The 24,085-nt window shown below is 36.5% G+C and overlaps 1 protein-coding gene across 4 annotated transcripts in view; it reads left to right on the forward strand.

Annotated features, from left to right (window-relative positions):
- Positions 1-3,412: 3,412 nt before the first annotated feature.
- Positions 3,413-24,085, forward strand: part of sh2d3a (SH2 domain containing 3A) — a 37,359-nt gene continuing 16,686 nt past the window's right edge. Inside the window, exons 1-8 of one of the 4 annotated variants that reach the window (XM_038285337.1) lie at positions 3,413-3,613; positions 3,831-3,922; positions 4,051-4,168; positions 9,965-9,994; positions 10,076-10,134; positions 11,594-11,727; positions 23,420-23,459; positions 23,563-23,679. In XM_038285337.1, the coding sequence (XP_038141265.1) occupies positions 3,833-3,922; positions 4,051-4,168; positions 9,965-9,994; positions 10,076-10,134; positions 11,594-11,727; positions 23,420-23,459; positions 23,563-23,679 (588 nt within the window). In that variant the 5' untranslated portion in view covers positions 3,413-3,613; positions 3,831-3,832. Of the gene's footprint in view, positions 3,614-3,830; positions 3,923-4,050; positions 4,169-9,964; positions 9,995-10,075; positions 10,135-11,593; positions 11,728-18,957; positions 19,262-23,419; positions 23,460-23,562; positions 23,680-24,085 lie in introns of those variants that run through there. The other 3 variants (XM_038285336.1, XM_038285339.1, XM_038285338.1) reach the window with 3 other exon arrangements.

Below are 24,085 nucleotides of genomic sequence, written 5' to 3' on the forward strand. Positions count from 1 at the left end.
GCCCACAACCAAAAGTAGAGCAGGAAAGATTGCACAAATTCCTATTTGTAATCCCCTACCTCTCTGGATACAAACTGTTTGAGCACCTCCCCTCTGGTAGAAGGTTGTAGTCAATCAGGACCATAACCACAACTGCCATCTTCCAATACAAGCGGCTTAGTTTATACTAAATTATGTATTTCCATTTTTTTGTGTTAACTGCTTGTTTGCTTGTTTGTGTTTAACACCTCATTGTGATGACTAATTCCTCTTTTTTGTGAAACCCTATTTGGCATTAAAGCACTTTGTGATTCTGACTGATATACTGGACTCTTACAAATATCATGGCTTTCTTCTAACAATAAACAAGACTAGAGTAACAACATTGATGCTCTTTACAAGAATGTTCATAGCAGAAACTGACAGGAAGAGGCTTTAGCGAACCTATTAGGAGGGTCATTTTTGTTATAGGATGCCACCTACTGTATAGACAGCGTAATTGACAGAACTGTTGCAAAAATAACATTGCTGTTAGATCTAATTTAACTTTATTTATCTCACATTGGAGAAATTTACCTCATCATTTAAGCCATTCCCTTGGGGAGCAGTGGGCTGCCATTTTGCGGCGCCGGGGAGCAGTGTGGGTTTAAGGGTCTTGCTCAGTGAGCCAAAGTGGCAGTCTGTGGGAGTGGGGCTTGACTCAGAACCTCAGGATTCCAAGCTCTATGCCCTAACTACTATGCCACCACTCCCCACTACATATGCATAAAACTGATGGAGCACTGGAGAGCTCATCCAGTGAAAGAATGATGAATCTTAAATGGAAAAAAGATAATACATTTTTATCTGCTCAATAAGTTTTAACATCCAAGCTTCTCAAAGGGTTTCTTGCTGCCATTTGTTGTTTTGTTCTTGTTTCTTTATCTTCAAGAAAAATAAGAGATGCAGATTTGATGTTCCTTGATGTTACCTGATAATGTTGGACCCTTATTTATGTTTAACCCAAGAATGCTCTTTTGGTAACCACATATTATATCTTTTTTTTGTAGTGTGTTTGTTTTATTTTACAGTATTGTCCACTCTTATATTTTGGCCTTGTTTATTTATTATAGCCTTTTACAGTTTTCTGTTCTTGTAACTTGTTTTAATGTTTTTCAGTGAGCTGCGATTCTTTTTTGCTTCTATTTAGATTTCTTTTGTCACTGACACATATTTTTTCTTGTAATAAAATATATATATTTTTTCCTTATAAACAGAAATAAGTTTGTTTCGCTAAGGTTTTCTCCTTAATCAATAGTCTATGAATTGATAAAAATATAAGCCAACAATGTTTTTATATTTTTTTTGTTTCAAGCAAGTGGTAAGTAAACTAGAATGGTGGCGCCACCAAGTGGGTGCTTACTCCTAGTTCCACTCTGAAATACGGAATTATTTTGTTTTGTTTAAAACTAGGAATAGATAGAAAATAGGGAGAATTAAAATACTTTAAAGAAATAGAATTTTCTAAATTTTAAAGGGGTCAATGAAATAACATTTAGCTGATTTGCTATCTAAAGTTACCCACAAAACACAAACTTGCAGGAGATGCGGCAGGAAGGATATGCTGATTTTTGTATGTTACCTGTAAGTTTCATGTGCCACTTCAGCATCATACCTAAATAGAACTGTAATTTAGCTTTTGGTTTTGGAGTGCTAATCCAAGATTATTATGTTCAAAAGATGTCAAGCAACAAAATACAATACTGTGTTTCCTGACTTAAAGGTATGGTTGAGGATTTCCATTAATTTTTTTAAAGACCCGCCCTCTCCACTTTAAAAAAAAAGTGCATACAGAACCCTGTACCCGCTCCTGAGAGGGAATGCTTATTAAATGTGTGCAAGAGCATGCACAAGCCCATTTCTCCTCGTGCAGGCTCTGTTTAAAAGTTGCTGTTTGCATCACTCATACAGGCTTACTTTCTAAAAGAAGATTGCAATTTATCCACTATGACAGACTCACCACCGGTAAGTGAAAATAGGGACGAGCACGCAGGACGACCTTACATAAACATATCTCCAGAATGATTGACAATTAGGAGGACCACTTATTATGAAGATCCACCCAGAAAAAAAAAATCCTCCACTATACCTTCAAGAATCCAAGTAAAGAAAATGAACTAAATTGCACAAATAGGCCCCAGCTGGAATTTGAACCATCATCTTCTTCTATCATAGCAGAAGCCAATAAGCTCCATAATCTATAGATTATGGAGCTTATTGGCTTCTGCTAAGTTGTACAGTACAGTACAATTGTACAGTTGGTAAGTTGTATATGGCCTGTCCTTTTGTAAGTATTTATCAAATCTGAGGACCCCATAGTGATTTGCACAACATTTGACTGACAAGTGAGGCTGCAATAGAGTCGCTATGATGTTGCTGTATTCTGAAGTCCGACACTGTAGCTTTACATATTTTCAAAAATATCTTTAAAAGTAAGTTTTACCAAGTTCTGTACTGCCATAGAACTTGGAATAGAGAATAAAAAAAGCTACTATTTATTGCAAAATTGTTGGCAAGATGGAATTTAATGATCATTTTTACTAAGAAGTTACATTTTTATAAGGTTTAGGTAAAGAAGAATTACAAAAAGGTCTAATGAACACAGAATCCCATGTTGGTAAGTCAAAAGCATCTTTAAAATGCCAAATCTGCTTGCATAAACGGGTAATAATAACTGCAGTTAATCTGCACTTCTCCATATTATTTAGCTCATTAAACGTTTTACACACAAAGGTGGATAATCCAGGTCCTTAAAGTAAAAACCTCACCTAGTTTTCCTACATCCTTTTCACTTATACAGTTAATAAGTACCTAGTGTGCCTTTTGCAGCTTCAAATGGTTGAGGCTAAAAATGCACTTTTTTTTAAGTGGAGAGCGAGGGTCTTTTCAAAAATTTGTGAAAATTCTCCAATATACCTTTAAGGTTTCTTAGCTTCCTCCACTATTCTAAAAAGAAGCAGGTGGGTTATTGAAATTGCCCTTAGGTCTGAGAGTATTCACAACGTCTGTCCTACTATCTTGTCCAGGGCATATTGAGCCTCTTGCTTAATATGAGATAAATGGTCTGTGCAATGGTTAGCAATGACACTAGATGTCCCTCTTACACAGCACAGTTTTTCCTGCAGCTTTACCGCATTCCCCTGTCATTTTCTACTGCCTTAAAAATAGACAGCTTGGAGGGCACACCAGTGTGGATGCATACCTGTCTCTGACCTGACATGCTGACAAGTCTAACATTTAAAAGCCTTCCTCCTGTTTTTCTCCCCCTGCTGACATGTCTATACCTGCTCTCTCCACCTCCAAGGAGCTTATTCTAATCCTTGCATGGTGATTTGCTGATCTCTTTGGGGTGCTGGGTGCCCACTGTTCAATCTGATTGGCCTTTGGGTGACCCTGCCGGTTTGAGGGGGGAGCAGGCCTCCACTGTAACCACAAAGAGAAAGTAATGCTGTATGTATGACAGGGATAAGTCAGATGGGAGCAGTTAAAAAGAAAACAGGAAGAAAATAGGAGAAGAAGTAAAAATATTTGCAGGGAGCTCATAGAGAGATTTTATATTTTGATTGAAACACCCAACAGTGGACGGTTTAAACAGGTAGGTGTTACATTATGTTACTCCTGAAAGCCAAAAAGTACAGAGACCTCTTCCTTAAGTGTCTGATTGAATGTTTTCTAAAAGTAAGATGATGTCAGTCTAATCCTTCGTTTGTCTTTCTCAGAGACTCTTTTGCGTGGAAACATGTCAAAGCATGTGTGTGTGTTAGCATTTGTATTGGTATGTAATCAGTTTCCTTTCTCTTCTGTTTGTTCAGACATGAATAATCGCTCTATCGCCTGGTGGCTGAGACAGATTGAACTGCCACAGTATACCAAGACTCTAGAGAGTGAATATTATGGTCTAGAGGTATGTAAAGGTTCAAAAGGTATCTGTTACTGCTTGCTGGGATGTACATTTTTTTTTCTGCTGAGATGGAATCCTCACTTCAATCCGGTGTAATTCCTCTGCTGGCTCTTATTGTTGTCTCTCTTCAGGGTTTGCTGTATGTTACGGATGGAGAGCTGAAGGATGCTGGGATAGAAGATGCAGCACACAGAGAAACAATCCTCGCTCAGCTTTCAAAGGATCGACACAAACTGGACCCGCTTTCTGGTCAGGCACTAAGGACACACACAAACTAATTCGTGAAAACGAGTTTTGCTTAAAAGGTTTTTGTATTTTTTTTTAACCTAAAATCATAAAAAAAATGGCACCCCCAAAATATACAGATATATAAAAAAAATCTAACTTTTGCTTAAAATAAGGAATCTGTCCACTATTACCAAGATAATAATAATAATAATAATAGATTTTATTTGTAACGCACCTTACATTTCAAAGAAATCTCAAAGTGCTACAGAGACCAAAAGAAGAAGAAAAAAAAAAACAAAGACAAAAATAATAACAATAGTAATAATAAAAACAAAGAACAAACTGTAGGGCTTACAGCAATACATCCTACACCGAGCGGCACCAAAAACCAACAAGTGAAACCAACAATTAAAACTACAAATTAATCTCAAAGTGCTACAGAGATTAAAATAAAAAAATAAAAAAAATAAAGATAAAAATAATAATAATAGTAATAATAAAAAATAAAGAATAAATTGTAGGGCCCACAGCAACACGTCTCGCACCAAGTGGTACCAAAACCAACAATTGAAACCAACAATTAAAACCACAATTTAAAACAAAACTTACAGTTCTAAAAGGCCTGTTTAAAATGGTGAGTCTTAAGACCTTTTTGAAAGGCCTCCACACCTTGTGGGGCTCTCAGGGACTCTGGAAGGGCATTCCAGAGCCGTGGAGCTACTGCCTGAAAAGCCCTATCCCCCATAGTGGCAAGTTTGGTCTTAGGTTGATGCAGGCAGTAAAAGGAGGTGGAGGAACGAAGCCTACGAGAAGTAGCGTGCGATGAGAGCAGTTCACTGAGATAGGCAGGAGCAACTCCATGGATGCATTGATAGGTAAGCAGACAGAGTTTATAATGTATTCTATGTTTGATCGGTAGCCAATGAAGTGAATTAAGAACAGAAGTGATATGGTCGTATTTGTGCCTCCTCATCAGGACCCGGGCAGCACAGTTCTGAATGTGCTGGAGCTTTTGCAGGTTTTTTACCAGAGGTCCCAAAGAGGAGGGCATTACAGTAGTCCAACCTTGATGAGATAAAGGCATGGATCAACCTCTCAGCATCCGGTTGAGAGAGGGAGGGGCGGAGTCTGGCAATGTTTTTGAGATGGAGGAAGGAGACTTTAGAAAGATGAGGGATGTGGGAGTTGAAAGTGAGGTTAGAGTCAATCCTAACTCCAAGGTTTGTGACGGTGGTGGAAAAGGGAATGTTAAGACCAAATATTGAAATACTACTGAGATTAGAGGACTGAGTTTGATGAGGGGTGCCAAGAAGGATGACATCCGTTTTATTACTGTTAAGTTGAAGAGAGTTGGCAGTCATCCATGCCTTTATCTCCTCTAAGCAAAGCTGAAGTGAAGACGGAAGAACTGTAGGAGAAGTGGAGTCCATTCTCATATACAGTTGTGTATCATCAGCATAGCAGTGAAAGGAGACCTTGTGTTTATTGATTATGTGACCTAGGGGGAGCATATAGATGGAGAAGAGGGTAATACTTAGATGTTTTGTGGACATATTATAACCCTTTTAACATTTCCAAATGTTTTCACATTAAAAACATGAATGTCAATGCCAAAAACATTTTTGAGAAGTTAAAGAGTCATATTTGAATGACTTGTAAAGTGCCTTGAGATAACATGTGTTGTGAATTGGCACTATATAAATAAACTGAATTGAATTGAATCCCTGTATGACCGGTGTCAGAGTCTGATCCGCATTGCCGGCAGTAAGTCGGGCTCGTTTCTGGTGAGAGTTGGACTCCCCCAGGGCTGCTCTTTGTCACCGATTCTGTTCATTACCTTCATGGACAGAATTTCTAGGCACAGCCAAGGTGTTGAGGGGATCCGTTTTGGTGGCCTTAGGATTGCGTCTCTGCTTTTTGCAGATGATGTGGTCCTATTGGCTTCATCGGGTCGTGATCTGCAGCTCTCGCTGGATCGGTTCGCAGCCGAGTGTGAAACGGCCGGGATGGGGATCAGTGCCTCCAAATCCGAGGCCATGGTCTTGAGCCAGAAAAGGGTAGAGTGCCTTCCCCGGGTCAGGGGGGGTGTCCTGCCCCAAGTGGAGGAGTTTAAGTATCTCGGGATCTTGTTCACGAATGAGGGAAGAAGGGAGCGGGAGATCGACAGGTGGATTGGTGCAGCATCTGCCATGAAGCGGGCGCTGTACCGGTCCGTCATGGTGAAGAGAGAGCTGAGTGAAAAAACAAAGCTCTCGATTTACCGGTCGATCTACGTTCCTACCTTCACCTATGGTCATGAACTCTGGGTCATGACAGAAAGAACGAGAGTGCGGATACAAGCGGCCGAAATGGGTTTCCTCCGTAGGGTGGCAGGGCTCTCCCTTAGAGATAGGGTGAGAAGCCCGGTCAACCAGGAGGGACTCGGAGTAGAGCTGCTGCTCCTCCACGTCGAGAGGAGCCAGTTGAGGTGGCTTGGGCATCTGGTTAGGATGCCTCCTGGACGCCTCCCTGGTGAGTAGGAGGGAAGACCCAGGACACGCTGGAGAGACTATGTTTCTCGGCTGGCCTGGGAACGCCTTGGGGTTCCTCCTGAGGGGCTAGAAGAAGTGGCTAGGGAAAGGGAAGTCTGGCCTCCCTTCTTAAGCTGCTGCCCCTGCAAACCGGCCCCGGATAAGCGGAGAAAGATGGATGGATGGATGGATGAATTGAATTATTTTACAGAAATATTGGAAAACAGTTTCTCTAGGATCCCTAAATAAAACATACTGCAAACAGCTTTCCCTGATTGCCTAATCTAGAAACTGTCTGTCTAATTTAATGTCAGTATAAATCCAGGTGATCTATGAGGGTCTTAAGAGTCTGTTAGAAAAAAGTCTCAAGAGGACCAGGAAAATAACACAGTGAACCTCTCCAAGGAAAATTACAAAGAACATCTGGGTTTAAAATAGATAATCCCACATTTTAAACAACCTACAGAACATTGTCTAGTCAAACTAGCTGTAAAGAGTATGGCAAATCAATGACAGTTGTAGACTAGACAGAAGAAAGAAGCCAACAGTCAGATATACATCTAATTGAATATCTTGTATGAGACATTAGAACTGCTGTTCGCAGATGTTCTAAATTAAATCTGTGATTTTAAGTGAGTTGTTAAAGAAGTTTGTCCAAGCATTCATGACTCTAGGAGAGAAAATCAGTTCAAGGCCTTTGTCAAAAGATTTGCAGCTACCATCTTAGCAAATGGTTGTACAAACACATGGACTTGGGGGGAATAAAGGGCAAATGTTTGTACTGTTTGTTTTATATTTAATATGAAAGAAGCTATGAAACTGAATCCTTCCATTTTAAGCATTACTTTGTGTTGCTTCATCACATGAAATCATAAAGAAGGTACATTAATGCTTGTGATTCTATATGGACAAAATGTTCTGTAAGTAATTAAGTGCCTGTTTTATGGGTCATGATCAGCTTTTTAAGGGAGAATCATAGAGCACAGAGCAATGAGCGAGATTCATCATATCTGACACACACAGCATTGCTCAGCAAGTTTACAGGCAGACTGACCAGATGGAGGAAAAGCAGATGTAGAGGTTTGTAGAGAAGATTTGTCAAGATTTAATGGCCATCTGAAGTATCTGCAGTCTGCTTTTTAACTCTCGCTGAAACTGCACCCCTTTCAAAATCAATATTTGTTTCAGCTATTCCTCATTTTATAAAAGCCTAGAGCAGGTTGAGCTGTAAACTGGTTTAGTGTTGCCTGGAGAAGCAGCACACAATGACTCACTGGTGATATTCTGACTCATGTTAACAGATGATATTAGCCAATAGATTTTTAACGTGACTTGTTCCTACTTTTAATAGACTGTTGGGACACATACATGTATTTTTAAAACAGGAGAAGTTTGGAGCTTTTATTATTTCTTAAACTTTTATCTCTGTCAACTCCAGCTGTCTTCAACACCCCGTGTTCTTTATTCCTGACTGTACAGCAACAGAAGGGTCCAACAACTCTTTAATCCTTGATAGCTTCCAGATGATATGCATCAATTCTTTGTACTGTTTGTAACTTTTTCTGAAATTAATTTCAAATACTGAAGCACAATAACATCAGATATGACTTTCCCATGAAAATGTATCTTCAATGTGCTCACTAAAACAAGCAACCTCTGTATTTTATTTATAATCAAAAAACTGGAAACCAAGCAGATGGGCGAGGGGAAGACATGCAGCAATTGGTTTGTGCCAGTAGCCAAACTCACGACAGCTGTGTTTAGGACTTCCAAACTTAGCATATGATTCACCTACTGGCCCATACAGCAACTCATTTAAAAACTCTAGTTTAAAGGGTCATAAGGTGATAGAATATGTTATTTTTTTTTTGATATACTCTAATAATCCCAGAGGGAAATTACTTCTCTGCATTTAACCCATCCCCTTGGGGATGCAGTGAGCGGTTAAGGGTCTTGCTCGGGGACCCAGAGTGGCAGTCTGTGGGAGTGGGGGATTGAACTCACAATCTCAGGATTGAAAGCCCTATGCCCTAACCACTAGGCTGCCATAAAGCCGTATGGGAAATTATAGACAAGATTGTAGTGAACAAGACAATAAAGGATTTGATTAGAAGTTATGCCTAAGTCTCCAAGGAAATAGTTTCAAACTTATTAAACTTTTCATTGTAAATTTCCTATGATTTAGAGCCCTTAAAACGGAAAATTAAACTGAGTTTTCCTTGCCTCTGACCAACCTGTAACAATCTACTGCAGGTCATCATGGAGAGAGAAGTTTTTCACAAGCTTTCCTCATTTACTAGAATAAGAAATATTTTGGTTTCAGTTCATAGATATAGCAGCACTGTATGATCTTAAAGCCACTTTATCCACACAAGAAAAAAATTAATTCTACAGTACAAATTGCCTGTAAAATTAAAGTCATCTTAATGTCTAATCCAATATTTTTTTTATTGAAAAATGCTATCATTTATAATATAAATTGCCAAAATAATGCTAATGAAACGCAGTTTCATCAAGTTACTGACTTTGCAGCAATCCCTCCACTTGCATCCAATGCTTCAACTGAACGAGTCCCTGGGTTATTAAGAATTATTCACAGTAGGAAAATGTGCACACTGGGATTTTGTGAAAGCTAATGAATACCTACCTTAACGTACATGAAGTTGTTTCCAACAAAAATTAGTAAGCTAAAGGCTATTAGCCCAAATAATCAATTAGCTTATCATGTTTTCATACTATGGTATTCTTAATGCACTGCCCACTACGAAAATTTTTTAAATCAGCTTTAGTTAATGTTTAATAAATATTTCCTGTCTTTTACTGAAATCCCCAAAAAGTAGGTGTTGTAAATTACATGATTGTAAACACAATTATTGATAAAAGCATAGAATTCTATTGGCTATGAGAACAAAAAAAACTATAAAATGTGAATATTATGTCATCAACACAGTTTAATTAACAGGTTTTATGTCTGCTTGCTTTAATTTCAGTTTTACTTAAATATCTCTTTCAAAGGGCTTGTTTTTTCAAGATTTTAAATGATTGAATTATTCTTAAAAGCAACATTTTACTGAGATCATTTCTGCAGAGCACGATAAACATGTTTATCAAGCCATTTCGTTAGGTCTTTATTAGCTGTTGGTTTTAAAGGAGGTCAAATGCCTTAAATACAAATGACAGTTTACATTTAGAAATACATTTCCTTCTTCCACTGTGAATTTGTAAGTGAAAAGTAAATATAACATTCAGACCAGCTCAGTTCAAAAAGACGGTAACAAACAAGCTGTTTCTTTCTCTTCTGTTACAGCTTCCTGTTTGCCAGACAGATATGAGAGTGGTATGTATGCTTCCTTCTGAAAGAAATATATTGGCCGAGCCCAGAGTCTCAAACCTACCTAATGACTTTTCTCCTTGTCAGATTATCAGGTTGTGAAGCGCAGAGTCAGTCGAAAATATTCCCTGGGATCATCTGATGCGGTAAGGTTAAAATTTATTTTAATCTCAGATGCTGTCACAAAAGTCATACAATATATTGTTTTTAAAATGTAATTCATCTAAAAAAAAATTATGCATCAGCTGTTCATACATTTACATTAAACAGTTGCCATTTCTAATCGGTCCACTGAAATCAATCTCAGACAAATGTCGGAAAAACCTCTAGAAATCTACATGCACCAAAAAAAAAAAAAAAAAAAGAGAAAATTAAGCAAAATCTACAATTTAAGATGGGGGAAATTATAAAAATGACACAGAGATTAATGAATAACTAGGAAAGGATGTAGGGGGGGAAAGCATAGAAGGCCAAGAAACCATCTGTTAAGAGCACAGGGTCTCTTTTCCATATTTTTAGTTTAGGAATACTGTTTTAAAAAATGCGTTTTCTAAAGTGAAACTTAGGGACAAATTGGCTCTGCAAAAGTTCAATACTGTAAATAAGTGTACATTCAAAACACTAACCATCACCCATACGCATGTCCTATATAAGGATATTCAATTCTGGTTTTGTGTAGATAATTAGATTTAAAAAAAAACAGTACAACATGATATGATACACTTGGCCGATATAATTATCTTACAGTTTAAAAAGTTCTTTATTACAATTGGCAATAAATTGTAGGAATGACCCAGATTCAATGCAAAAGACTTGACCATAAACAATAAGTACACAGAAGCATATTGTAAGATTTATGGAGATAATTTCAACAAGTCAGTACATTTGTTGGAGAATACAATCTGCCAGATGAGACCAAGACAATTGTCCCACACAAGTAGCAAAGAAAACTATTGTTTGGTTCCAGATAAAATAAAGTAAAACTGGAAGAATTACCCAGTCAGTCAGCTGACTTTCATCCAAATTAACTGTCATATCTGTCACATCACATTTAGTTAACACATGTGGTGTTTCCAAATTTGCAGCTTCATACTGCCAGAATTAGGTAGCATCAGGTTAATGATGCTACTGTCTGTCATTACAACTGTTTTATATGAAAGGATAGACCCTTTCAAAGGTTTAAAGAACAACAGCTTCAATTTGTTTTTTTGTTTTTTTTTGTTTTTTTGATTATTTGAATGTAGCCGGGTAAAATAGTTAAAATTAATGGAAATCTTTGAAGTTTAGAGTGCATAGAAAGGGCCCTTGAACTCTCAAAATCTAAAGAGAGTTTGTGTGGAAGAAAGGTCAGAATGTCACATAAGCAAGTAACTGTAGCTCACCTCTTATTCCCTGCACCATTTCACTTCATTAAACATAACTTCCTTCATGGACTAATATATATACTTTGATTGTGGTTTGCATTTGCATAATTGTTAACATCTGGCTGAATTTTTTTGACAATGACCCATTCAAAAATCTTCAAGCTAACAAAGAAACTGTGATGTTATTTTAAGAAATAAAACTCTAAAATGTTAATCTTGTAACCCTTTTTTTATGGGCAAGCCAAAGGATCTGTTCCGTCAGAGCGTTCTCCCTCGTCTCCAACGCGCCGACAAGAAACACCGGTTGTCCTCTTCCTGCTCACAGCTTCGCCCTCTGGACGAGGACAACACTCTCAGTCACGAGGGCAAACACAGGTAAGTTCAAGCCCAGTGTAGAAATGCCTGTGGTTATAGGGTATACCCTGACTTTCTCTTTTGAATCTGCACATCTGGCTAATAAGTAACAAGTCTCTCATAAAAGTTGGGAGACTTTGTAAGCTGAAGATAGCTATTCATGGAAAATCTGAAAAGCCTCCACATGAAGAGTGATTTGGTTTGTAAAACATTAACTGGTACTTCAACAAAGAGATAAAACACTCATAAAAACATTTTCATAAGTAGCTCACTAAATTTACTATCGTGTATCAAGTGTGTTTCTGTTGCTCACACTAAAGTTCAGGCTCAGATTAAAGACACTGAAGTGGTTGAATTCATCATTCCCATTCAAACTAGGGTTTAAACTCATATATAAGAGCAGCTTAGGGAAAATTGAAAGAAAAAGACAAAGCAGCAAAAACAGACATCTACTTAAAATAAGAATCTTTACTGAATCTACAAAGTTATTGGACAATTTTTCTGAATGATAGGATGAAACCCCTTTACTATAAAAAATGTCCAAAGCAATGGGTCACATTAGATAAATGAAAACATTTTTAAGTTCTTTAAACTGAAAAAGCTTCTGTGAAAATTTTGTTGTGGTCCTGATGAAAGAATGTCCACTTTTGACTTTGGATGCTATTTTTTTGTCCAGTTCTCAACCCTTTTCACAAAAAACCTATTGTGACATAAGCATAAAGCCTTTAATATAAATCATCTTCATCATACAAACATTAGATAAAAGTAATTTCTATATGAAATAACAAAGAATTGAGCAAGGACCTGTTTTGAATGATCCATCATTAGGAAAGAAGACCGAAAATAATGTTTGCAGTATCTAAAGAAACAACTCTATCAAGGAGAGTGATTCAGCTAAACTCAGTACATATAGCTCAAAATAATTTTCTAAAATTTTAAATTGGTTATTTACTAAGTTGCTAGTTAATTATTTACAGCACTGCTTTAGCAAAAACAGTCAATGGAAAACAGCTTCTGGAAACTTGATCAACTATCGTTATAGACATTGAAACATCAACAACACACATTCTCTTAGCTGTTAGATGTTGTTTAATTGTTTTAATGCTGTTCTATTTTTGCTTAAAAGCTGAAGTTTTAAAGTACTTATTTAAAAAAAAAATATAGGAGTCTCAGGAAGTTTGAATTGTAGGTGTCAAAGTCAGATGTTTAACACCAGCAGTGACAGCAAAAGACCAATATGGCTGCCTTGCATGCATATTTTGCGACTGTCACTCCCTTCTGAAAAATTACGTTTAATGAAATCTGTAGACAGAGTACATCTTAGTAAAGATGATACTATAGCGTTTGTTAGAAAAGCATTCTAAAGAATCTATAATTAATATTTGCTTAAAGAGGACTTACAGGCTTATCTAATGATACTGCCACCTATGTCCAAAACACAGAACTGCAGCACTGCTATGCTTGGTCTTGTAGCATGTGCTTGTACTTGAAATATTTGTTGTTGTTTTTTTACTTTTTCACAACATGGAGATGCCAGTGGTGTCTGGTATCTACAAAATACATCTTGAATATAACGCTTCGATTGTTTGCTAGGTCAGACCCATTCAACATGGACATTCTTCGACGTCACAGACGTCACAGACACCAAACAGCGTCGGAAATTCTGAACCAAAGATAAATTCAGGAAAATAGGCTACAGGCGTTTAGATGCATCAGCGCTGAACAACTGAGGAGTCTGTCTGCTCATCATACGGTGTTTTAGTCATAAAGGGTCGAGAAAAAAAAGGCTATTGTAAAGATATACTTCAGTAAAAAAATTACACAACGTTTCTTCAAGGTCATAGTATTTATCTTGGTCAGTGAAGAAAGCAAATGGCAAGTCCTAGTGTTTTTTTTACTTGGGACTATTTTATAAGAATTTTGGTATCAGTTTCATTTTCAGATTAAAGCATCAGCTAGAATTAGAGAAATTAAAATTTGAGAACTATGGAACAGACCATTTTAAAGGTTTGAGAGAAACAATGGCTCACTGGAATCATAATATAAGGAATGACTCCAGAGTTTTGCACATCCCTGAATTGACCTCTGATATTTGAGAAGGCAACTGCATGTGATGTTTTCTTTTCACCTCATAAAACTCTTAGTAGTCCTTCTTTGACATACTATCCAGTAAGAAGGTTTCTTTAAATGCAACTTTTGTCACTCAGAAATACTTTGAATTGAATTGCAGGAAAAAGGAACCAAAAGAAGCAAGCAAGATAATCTAAGAGATAATCTTGAATTTCTTCCTTATAGAGTTTAAAGAATATATTTTCACAGTTTACTTTTTTCAACACATTCTTTTGCTTTCAATAGTAAATGGAATTCCATTCCTAGAGCGAAAGGTCGAGGAAATCCTAAATAGAAAATCCTGTCCTTTTAAAGAGACAATAACTAACCTAAGTCAGAATGTAGACTGTCATGCCCGGTACAGATTTCACTAACGGATTTGTATTATAACACCAATTCAGTATGAGTGTAAAGTAAATTCAACACGTAATCCAATAATACCATACTTCCATTAAATCAAAACACTGGTTCTTTGGGATGAACTCTATGAAATCTTGTAACCACATCCTGTATTTAGTAATAAGCCTTGAGTAATGGAGAAATAAATGGTTCAACACAAGATGTAGCTAGATACCCAAGGAGCTTATTTAAATGAGTCATTGTTTGTTTGAGTAAATGCCATTGAGTACAAACATTAGGAGCGGCAGGATAAAGCCATTCAACAATATTACTAACACTAACAAAACATGTTATCAAAAGAGCCTTTTTAGGATCTTGAAGTGACCTGACGCGATTAATATGATAGTTTTTAAATTACAAACTACATGGGATAAAAATAAACTTTAGTAAAGCCCCAAATTATTCCAATTCAAGGTAGATATATACTCTATATACTTGTCAAATATTTTTAATTAACACTTTTAATTAATATTTACAGGTGCTGGTCATAAAATTAGAATATCATGAAAAAGTAGATTGATTTCAGTAATTCCATTTAAAAAGTGAAACCTCTATATTATATTCATACATTACATACAAACTCATATATTTCAGATGTTTATTTTGTTTAATTTTGATGATTACAAATGACAACAAATGAAAATCTCAAATTCATCATATCAGAAAATTAGAATATTGTGAAAAGGTTCAAAATTGATGGCCCCTGGTGCCACACTCTAATCAGCTAATTAACTCAAACCACCTGCAAAAGCCTTTAAATGGTCTTTCAGTCTAGTTCTATAGGCTACACAATCATGGGGAAGACTGCTGACTTGACAGTTGTCCAAAAGACGACCATCGACACCTTGCACAAGGAGGGCAAGACACAAAAGGTCATCGCTAAAGAGGCTGGCTGTTCACAGAGCTCAGTGTCCAAGCACATTAATAGAGAGGCGAAGGGAAGGAAAAGATGTGGTCGAAAAAAGTGTACAAGCAAGAGAGATAACCGCACCCTGGAGAGGATTGTGAAACAAAACCCCTTCAAAAATGTGGGGGAGATTCACAAAGAGTGGACTGCAGCTGGAGTGAGTGCTTCAAGAACCACCACACACAGACGTATGAAAGACATGGGTTTCTGCTGTCGCATTCCTTGTGTCAAGCCACTCTTGAACCACAGACAGCGTCAGAAGCGTCTTGCCTGGGCTAAAGAGAAACAGGACTGGACTGCTGGTGAGTGGTCCAAAGTCATGTTCTCTGATGAAAGTAAATTTTGCATTTCCTTTGGAAATCAAGGTCCCAGAGTCTGGAGGAAAAGAAGAGAGGCACTTCATCCACGTTGCTTGAAGTCCAGTGTAAAGTTTCCACAGTCAGTGATGGTTTGGGGTGCCATGTCATCTGCTGGTGTTGGTCCATTGTGTTTTCTGAGGTCCAGGGTCAACGCAGCCACATACCAGGAAGTTTTAGAGCACTTCATGCTTCCTGCAGCTGACCAACTTTTTGGAGATGCAGATTTCATTTTCCAACAGGACTTGGCACCTGCACACAGTGCCAAAGCTACCAGTACCTGGTTGAAGGACCATGGTATCCCTGTTCTTAATTGGCCAGCAAACTCTCCTGACCTTAACCCCATAGAAAATCTATGGGGTATTGTGAAGAAGAAGATGCAATACACCAGACCCAACAATTCAGAAGAGCTAAAAGCCACTATTAGAGCAACCTGGGCTATCATAACACCTGAGCAGTGCCACAGACTGATCGACTCCATGCCACGCCGCATTGCTGCAGTAATACAGGCCAAAGGAGGCCCAACTAAATACTGAGTGATGTACATGCTCATACTTTTCATGTTCATACTTTTCAGTTGGCCAACATTTCTATAAATCCTTTGTTTTTATTGGTCTTCAGTAATATTCAAATTTTCTGATATGAATTTGAGATTTTCATTTGTTGTCATTTGTAATCATCAAAATTAAACAAAATAAACATCTGAAATATATGAGTTTGTATGTAATGTATGAATATAATATACAAGTTTCACTTTTTAAATGGAATTACTGAAATCAATCTACTTTTTCATGATATTCTAATTTTATGACCAGCACCTGTAGCTTTTGGAGTAGCACAGCCAGAGTCCTCAAAAGTTTAGGGTGAGAAAGCCTTCCAAGCTTTGGTCAAAATGTACTGGTGATCAGCAAAAAGCTGGTCAGCAGTTGTAAGAAGAGTTTGATTGTTGTAATGTAAATAAAGATTTTTTATTCTGATTATTTAAGACTATATACGATTTTTGACATGCAATGTTTTTTACTAGAATGTAGTCCAGGTTTGGATAACTTTTATTTAGTCAAACAGTGTTGACAGAGACGATGTACAAATCTTCAGAGTGTAGTGAAAGTGTATTAGTGCTGCAGTGGACTAATGGGATCCAAAGCATGAAGGAGTGTGTGTATTTGAGGAAGTTTGGAGAGCTATGGAAGAGTGATGGTTGCCGTGAGTGTTTGAAAGTGTTTGGAGTAAGATCTTTAAATCAATAGTCTACAATATGATAAAGAGCCACTGGAGCTGTCCAAGAAAAGGGCTGATGTGATGCATAGAGGGAGCTCTGGATGGGTTTAGCTGCAATTTATGAAATGCTTCATAAGGTAAACCATATAAAGGGATATTACAGTTATCAAGACAAGATATGACATATTAAGTATGACAGTCAGTGCCGTTAGTAAAGAGTGATAGCTAGAAATCATTGATGCTATGGTTAGTGAAAGTAAGCAGACTGAGTTATTTTATTTTATTTGTGCACTAGACTGTTGACTTGTTTGGAGGACTAACTCTGCCATATATAAAAATATATAGAGAAATTAATAAATGCTCAATAAATAAATAAGCATTCAATTAATTGCCCACAAAAATACAATAAACAAATAAAAGTAGGTAGAATTTTAATTATACAGTGAGACATAAATGTATATATCTCTTTTAATTGGCTTCTTTATTTATTCGCCTTTATAATAAGTACCTTATTTATTTATTGTCTGTTATAATCTTCAACTTTATTTATTTATTACTTATTTTTTTAAGTATTTATTTATGTGTATGATATAATATTTTTCTCAGTTTTATTCTTCCTTTGTATTTTTTACCCCCTTTAAACTTTATTTATTTATGACTGTTGTTTTTTACATTTCTGTATGCATTTCTACATCATTATGCCAATGGGGAGGGGTGTGTCTTAGAGGGTCAACTTCTGCCCATTGGTTCATCAGCGTTTTACTGCATATGTTGAATCTACAGGAGGAGAGGAGAGTCTGAAGTCGAGTCTGAAGTCAGTGGCCATTTCTCAATTCATTAGAACGCCAGTATGGATTCCTCGCAAATTATGTTCTTGAGAAAAACCCAGGAAAGTCTGGACTCGGGGAGAACGGGAGCACGCAGTATAAATCTGGGCCAATTGGAACAGAAGCGTAGTGATGATTTCGCCACATCCTCGGCTCATCTGAAGCTGTTTTTCTCCTCCTGTTATTAATAGAAAATAATGAATCAGGACTTTTTTTCATTTAGTGGGGGAATAATAATTAACACAGTCAGATAAACACAAATCAAATGAACATTTTGCCAAATAAAACAAAAAATCAGCATCATAGCCAGTGGTACTTCACACGCGGGCTGAGGTTAGCCCTGGCTGCCATTAGCCTCGGAGCTCCGCTGGTTGCTCCTCTCAACTTCTGAACATTTTTTTTTTTTAATTACGCATAAAATTGGTAAATGGGCCATATTGTGACGCTTAAAAGTATAATGTTCTTGCCTCAAATGATCTTAAAATGTAATTTTATTGAACAACAGCAACAGGAAAGTGACATTTTAACTTAATACTCTGACCTCTGTGAGTTATTCCGAAAAAGTAAAAAAAAAAAACCAACAAAAAAAGTGAGTTAAGAAGATGAGCTGCCAACCAATGAGCAGATGTTGACTCTCTTAGACACAGCCCTTCTCATTTCCATAATGAGGCAGAAATGCATACAGAAATGTAAAAAAGACAGGCAGAAATAAATAGTGTTTAAAATAAAGGGGGTAAAAAAATACAAAGGAAGAATAAAACAGACAAAAATATTATATCATACACATAAATAGATGCTAAAAAAAAAGTAATAAATAAATAAAGTTGAAGATTATGATGGACAATAAATAAGTACGGTAATTATCACCAAGGCGAATAAACAAAGAAAATAATTAAAAAGAGATATATACATTTATGTCTCACTGTATAATTTAATTTCTACCTACATTTATTTGTTTATTGTATTTTGGGGGACAATTAATTGTATTCTTATTTATTTATTAAGTATTTATTTTTTGTATTTCTTTTTAAATATAGCAGAGTTGGTCCTCCATAGCCTTGAAGTCAGCAGGCAACAATTAACTTAACTGGACCTCAAGTAAAGTAAAAAAAAAATCAATGCTTTTAAAAAAAAGTATGCTATGCAAGTCATTTGCTCTAATATTTGATATGTTGGTAGGCAGGTAAAACAAAAGAATTAGGAAAATAAATTGGTGGACTGTGCGTCCAAGTATTTCAGTATATACATATGTAAATTTTATGTATAAATACTGATATCAAGTGCTTTAAAAGCTTCTGAGCTGTTTTTTTTTTTTTGGACGCTGAAACATTGTGTGTCTGTGCTGATAAAAGTAGGTCAGAGTTAAGCTTGGGGCAGATTAAAACATCTCGCAAAGCTGCCTACCTACAACCTAACAGGAAGGCAAGGTAGTCCTGCTGACTGCGGCCAGGTGATGTGTCGGTATCCCAGGAATGCCTGACACAGGCTGCTGCCGTGTTTCAGCACAGGAGGAGACAGGAGGTGGAGAGAGGAAGGAGCGCTTGGCAGAACTTGTGGGAACTCGCCAAGGCAGGAAGGATAGTATCGGGGGTGCAGGGAGGGACCAGGGTAGGGTAAAAGACAGAAAATTATTTCGAACCACGGCAGTATGAACTTATGAAGTAGTTTGATTGGTGTTGTTGTCGTCAGCGTGGAGTAAAACATGCCCGGGAGGAGAGAGCTGTGAGGCGCTCCTACAGGTAGGAACAGCCGCTATGGTCCCACTTCATGACGCGCTATATATATTTTTTTATATTTGATCTGGTACTTAGATAGGCTGAGGGACATATAGTTTCACGAACCAAACTGTTTGAATTTGCTGTTGCTATGTAGAAAAAAATACAACAAAATGTAGTATGCCTGCATGCTTCCTGTATCTTCCCAGGTTTTTCCAATAAATAGCTCACCTGTTGCGCAATTCCACTGGCAGGCTTTTATTTTGTAAACGCATTTGAAGCATTAGAGACGGCTGTTTTACAGACCTACACTAGTGGGTTATTATAGGTGTTGCAATATGTGTTGTCATGTTAAATTTCCTAGTGGCCCCTCAGCAGCACATTTACAGGTGTGTGAGAGATAGTTGTTCTCCTGGGGCCAACTCCCCTAAAAACAGGATGTGGAGTTGTTACTCCATAAAAAACAGTAAAACTTCTATGTGGACTTTGGATATCTTCTTCTTGTTGGATTTATTGTCGGTTGGCAACAAACATTTAGTAGCATTACCGCCACTTACTGGTATAGAGTGTGGTTCGTGATGGACTATTTACTAATAAACATATATATATATATATAATTTCGAATGAAAAAAAAGGAAAACAAAAACAATCCAAAAAAAACCTGACATACTTATGCATAACTTTGTATTCTACCCGTCTATATCATACACACATTCACCTTCACTATAATCAAATTCTATAAAATTATTTAGTTTAATTTAAAAATCGAATAATTATTTGTATATGTTTACTCCCCCAATTCCTCCTCAAAATATCTACTAAGTTATTCTTTTCCTTAATACATTCAAACTCTCTCCTCATATATCTTCACTCACTTTCATATTTATGACATTCCAGTATAACATGTTCTACTGTTTCATATTTTCCACAGTAATCACATTTGCCAGTAGTATGCTTTTGAATTTTGAAAAGTCTATAATTATGTCCTGTTTGCCCAAATCTTAATCTTGTTATCAGTCTCTCCTCCTTTCCATTTCTTCTTTTTCCTATCATCTTCAGAATTTTATAAAACCACCTTCCTGTTTTTTCTTCATCCCACCTTTTTTGCCATTTTTCCATCAGTTTTTCTTTAATAATGCTCTTTCCCTCCGATTTACTTGTTTTAACTGTAAAACTAATAGGACTTTGAATTGCCCTCTTTGCCATTTTATTTGCCCTCTCGTTTCCTTCTACTCCAATATGTGCTGGAACCCACACAAATACAACAATCAAACCCATATTTTTTATTCTGAATAATATATGAAAAGTTTTCTAATAGAATGTCCATCCTACTATCTGACTGATTATTTTAAACTTAATGCAGAGCTTGAATCTGAACAAATTACTGTTTTTAATGGTTTTATGTCTTCCATTGTAAAGCTAATTATATTGCAAACATTTCCCCTGTGTATACTGATAATCCATCTGAAATTCGTTTTACTATTTTTATATTGAATTCTGGTAGTAACATGTTTTTAAGCTAGCTAATATAAAGAAAAAAAAAAGATGAATCCAGTAAGTGTTTATGTTTTTTTTTTTTTTTTTTTTTTTAGCTTTTTTATGGTCTTCTGGAGGATATAGAACAATTCATTGTTGTTTAAAGTGCATTGAAAAAGTATCGACAGCCATTAAACTTTCTTTGCATTTTGTGATTACTTTTTTTCACACAACTTCATTGTGTTTTATTGAGGGTTCCTCAAATAGACTTATACAAACTAGATCACAATTATGAAATACTAGGATAATAATTATCTTTTTTAGACAAAAATGTCACAAGTGGGAGGTTTGTTCCAAATGTCGTCACAGACCCTTGATTAAATTTAGGTCTGAATGTTGACTTCAACATTGTACATATCAGAATCGGAAATTATTTATTGCTGAGTAGTGTTTTTATACATATGAGGACTTTGTTGTGTAAATAGATGCTACACATAGACAAGAAAGCATGTGGTTATCATAAATAAATAGTGGAATATAAAAAAAAAATGAAACAACAAATTTGAATTGTATGTGAAGTGGCCGCAACAACATTAAACAACAAACAACAAAATTATGATGAACATACTTTAATACATTTTTTTGATGTTCTTGAGTGTTAAGGATATTTATTTAGAAGGAAAAACCTTTCAATTAGTCGCAAGTGTTTTGCAGCGTGAAATATCCATCCACTTTCTCATCAGATCTGATCATTGTACCTGTCTGTGTTGAGAAAAAATATTTCCAGAACATGTTGCTGCCTTGCTGCACTGCGGCTTGTCTTTTTCAAGTGTAATATATAAAATCTGACAGTAGATTGGAAAGAAGTGGAAAATTAAAAGAGTAATGCATACCTATGCAATGAATTCTAAGTTCCTTCTTTTCAGCACCACAGCAACTGAATATTGAAGTACAGAGTTATGCTATGAAAATCAAGAAAATTATTTCATGTAATGTATTTAGAAGGTAACAAAAACAATCTCTAGTTGATTTCATAGTTGTTATATAGTTCTTTATTTACATTTTTAGATGTGCCTTTTATTTTCACACACTTTCCTGCTGTTTATCTGAGTTTGCTGTTCCTTATTCCTTTTTTACACGAATGAAGGATGATGAAAATAAGTTGTTAAACATTTTTTTTTTTTTTGCATTTCCATGCAGTTCATTTAAATTGATTTACACTGTGCCTGAATTAATGAAATAGAAATAATTTGTGGAGCAAATGCATTGTTCATTATTGACCTTTCACAATGTTTTTTTTTGTTTGAAGTTTGAAAGAAAACCTCACATTTTCCAAAGTTAGAATTGACTTTTCAAGCTCAGAATATTAAATGTATTATTTCCTGGAAAAATAAAATACATCTGAAGGCTACAGCAATAACAAGTTTGTTCGTACTTCTGATGGTTTTGATTGCATTAAGTCAGAGGGACATAGCAGTACAAGGCCTGTCTGTGAACACACTGCAGCAAAACACTGAGAAATACTATCGGGTTGCCTTGCTAATGGTTTTCTGCATTATCAATTCAGGACAACAATCATCAAGTTCTACTGGTTTTACGGCTTAAAACAGAAACATGGTTAGACTGGGTGTGATACTATCTGACATCTGACTTCTAAAGTAAAAAAAATGCAACTTTACAAAGGAATCTTGTCACTGGGATATTGGCTTACCTTTAAACTTCTTTTTTTTGGTATTAAAATAGCTGCAATAAATCCTACATTAATTTACAGCTAAAAAAAGATCTGACAAATTTTATTTAAATCATCACTAAGTACATTATGCATAATTATTATGACCTTTTTTTTCATCATCTATACAAGTAGTTATTAAAGCAAACATCTATTGTGGTTGACAAATCAGTTTGACAACAATGGTTCAATATGGCTGAAAATGAATCAAAATATCAGCCTCCCATGTCAGTCAAGGTTGATTAACTTTTTATTTTACCTATTTCAATTTAGGACTGGGACAAAATCCCAATTCAAATTGTAACTATAACTATTTTAACATTAAAAATAAAAAAAAGAGACCAGCTCCACCACCAACCTATCTTGGCTAGTCTGTGAGAGACTGAGAGACCAAATACTTTACTCTGCCTACATTCCCCAGAATGCCGTGTGGTTCAGAATCGCAGTTCAGTGAATTTAAGGAACATTTCATTGAATATATTTCATTTTTATATTTGTAATGTATTTTTGATCAAGCGTCTGTCATGATGTCATTTTTGCCCCAGCTCTCATTGTGGCTTAATGACTTTAACTGAGATAATTACAGTAAAAGTACCTAAAATATCCAGGGTCAAGAACGAACTAAATCATGCTATCCTAAAATACTTGCAACTCTTCAATAAACATTATTTCCATTCACAGTGTGAATTTTGTGTTTTTGAGGGACATTTTCAGGTTTCCATTTTTAGTTTGTGGTTAATGGGATGTTGTTGTTGCACAGTTCAGGCCTGATATACGGTTGAGGCCAATGTGTTTACAGAGGCAGGAAAGTGGAAGCGCAAGGGAGGAAGGAAGGAAGAAAGTAAGGCCTGCTATTAAAAGTCTGTTGGTTTTTATTGTGCTAATGACAGACCCAGACCTTGGTCTTCTGTCCTTGTCCAACAGGAAAACCCAGCAAAATAATCCTTGGCTAAATCCTCTCTGTTTTTGTTTTACAGCAAGAGGAAGAGTATCAGTGCCTACTTCAGCCATCTAAAGGTAAAATGATGTCCAAAAATCCTTTTTGCTTTTCATATGCTAAAGAGATGTAGGTAGACAGAGTTTCAAAACTTTTTATCTTCTGTTGTTGTGTATGTTACAGATGTTCGGTGGTAGAAAGGAGATGGATCTCCTGAAAAAGGAGCTAGAAGAGGAGTTAAAGCTGAGCAGTGAGGATGTGAGGAGTCATGCATGGTACCATGGACCGCTGACCCGCGAGGTGCACATACCACAATACATATACCACCAATACTAATAACATGCTGTTGTTTTCTGCTTAAAGATGTAAAAAAAAACCCTCCCCAATACAAATTTAGTAAACTGCCATCAATGTGGGCAGGGCACATGAGGCCCTAATGCTACATTCAGACCGCACGCTGCAGAAGCAGCAGAAGCAGCTAGATTACATGCAAAGTCTATGGTTGATGCACTTTAAGGCGCAGCAAAAGGTCCTCCAGCGCATTTTGAGCAGCTGCAGCAGCACATCTGAGCAGCTGTAGGAGTGCCTTACGAGCTTCTGAGCATCCAGCGAGTACGACTTCAGAAGCAGCAGCTGCTGGAGCTGGAAAAATTAAACTTTTGCTGCTTGATGTGCCACATCAACCAATCAGAGAAGCTGATCTGGG

This window comes from Cyprinodon tularosa, unplaced genomic scaffold (genome assembly GCF_016077235.1).
Source record: "Cyprinodon tularosa strain WSP-4 unplaced genomic scaffold, ASM1607723v1 ctg21, whole genome shotgun sequence".
In the NCBI taxonomy this organism is placed as follows: domain Eukaryota; kingdom Metazoa; phylum Chordata; class Actinopteri; order Cyprinodontiformes; family Cyprinodontidae; genus Cyprinodon; species Cyprinodon tularosa.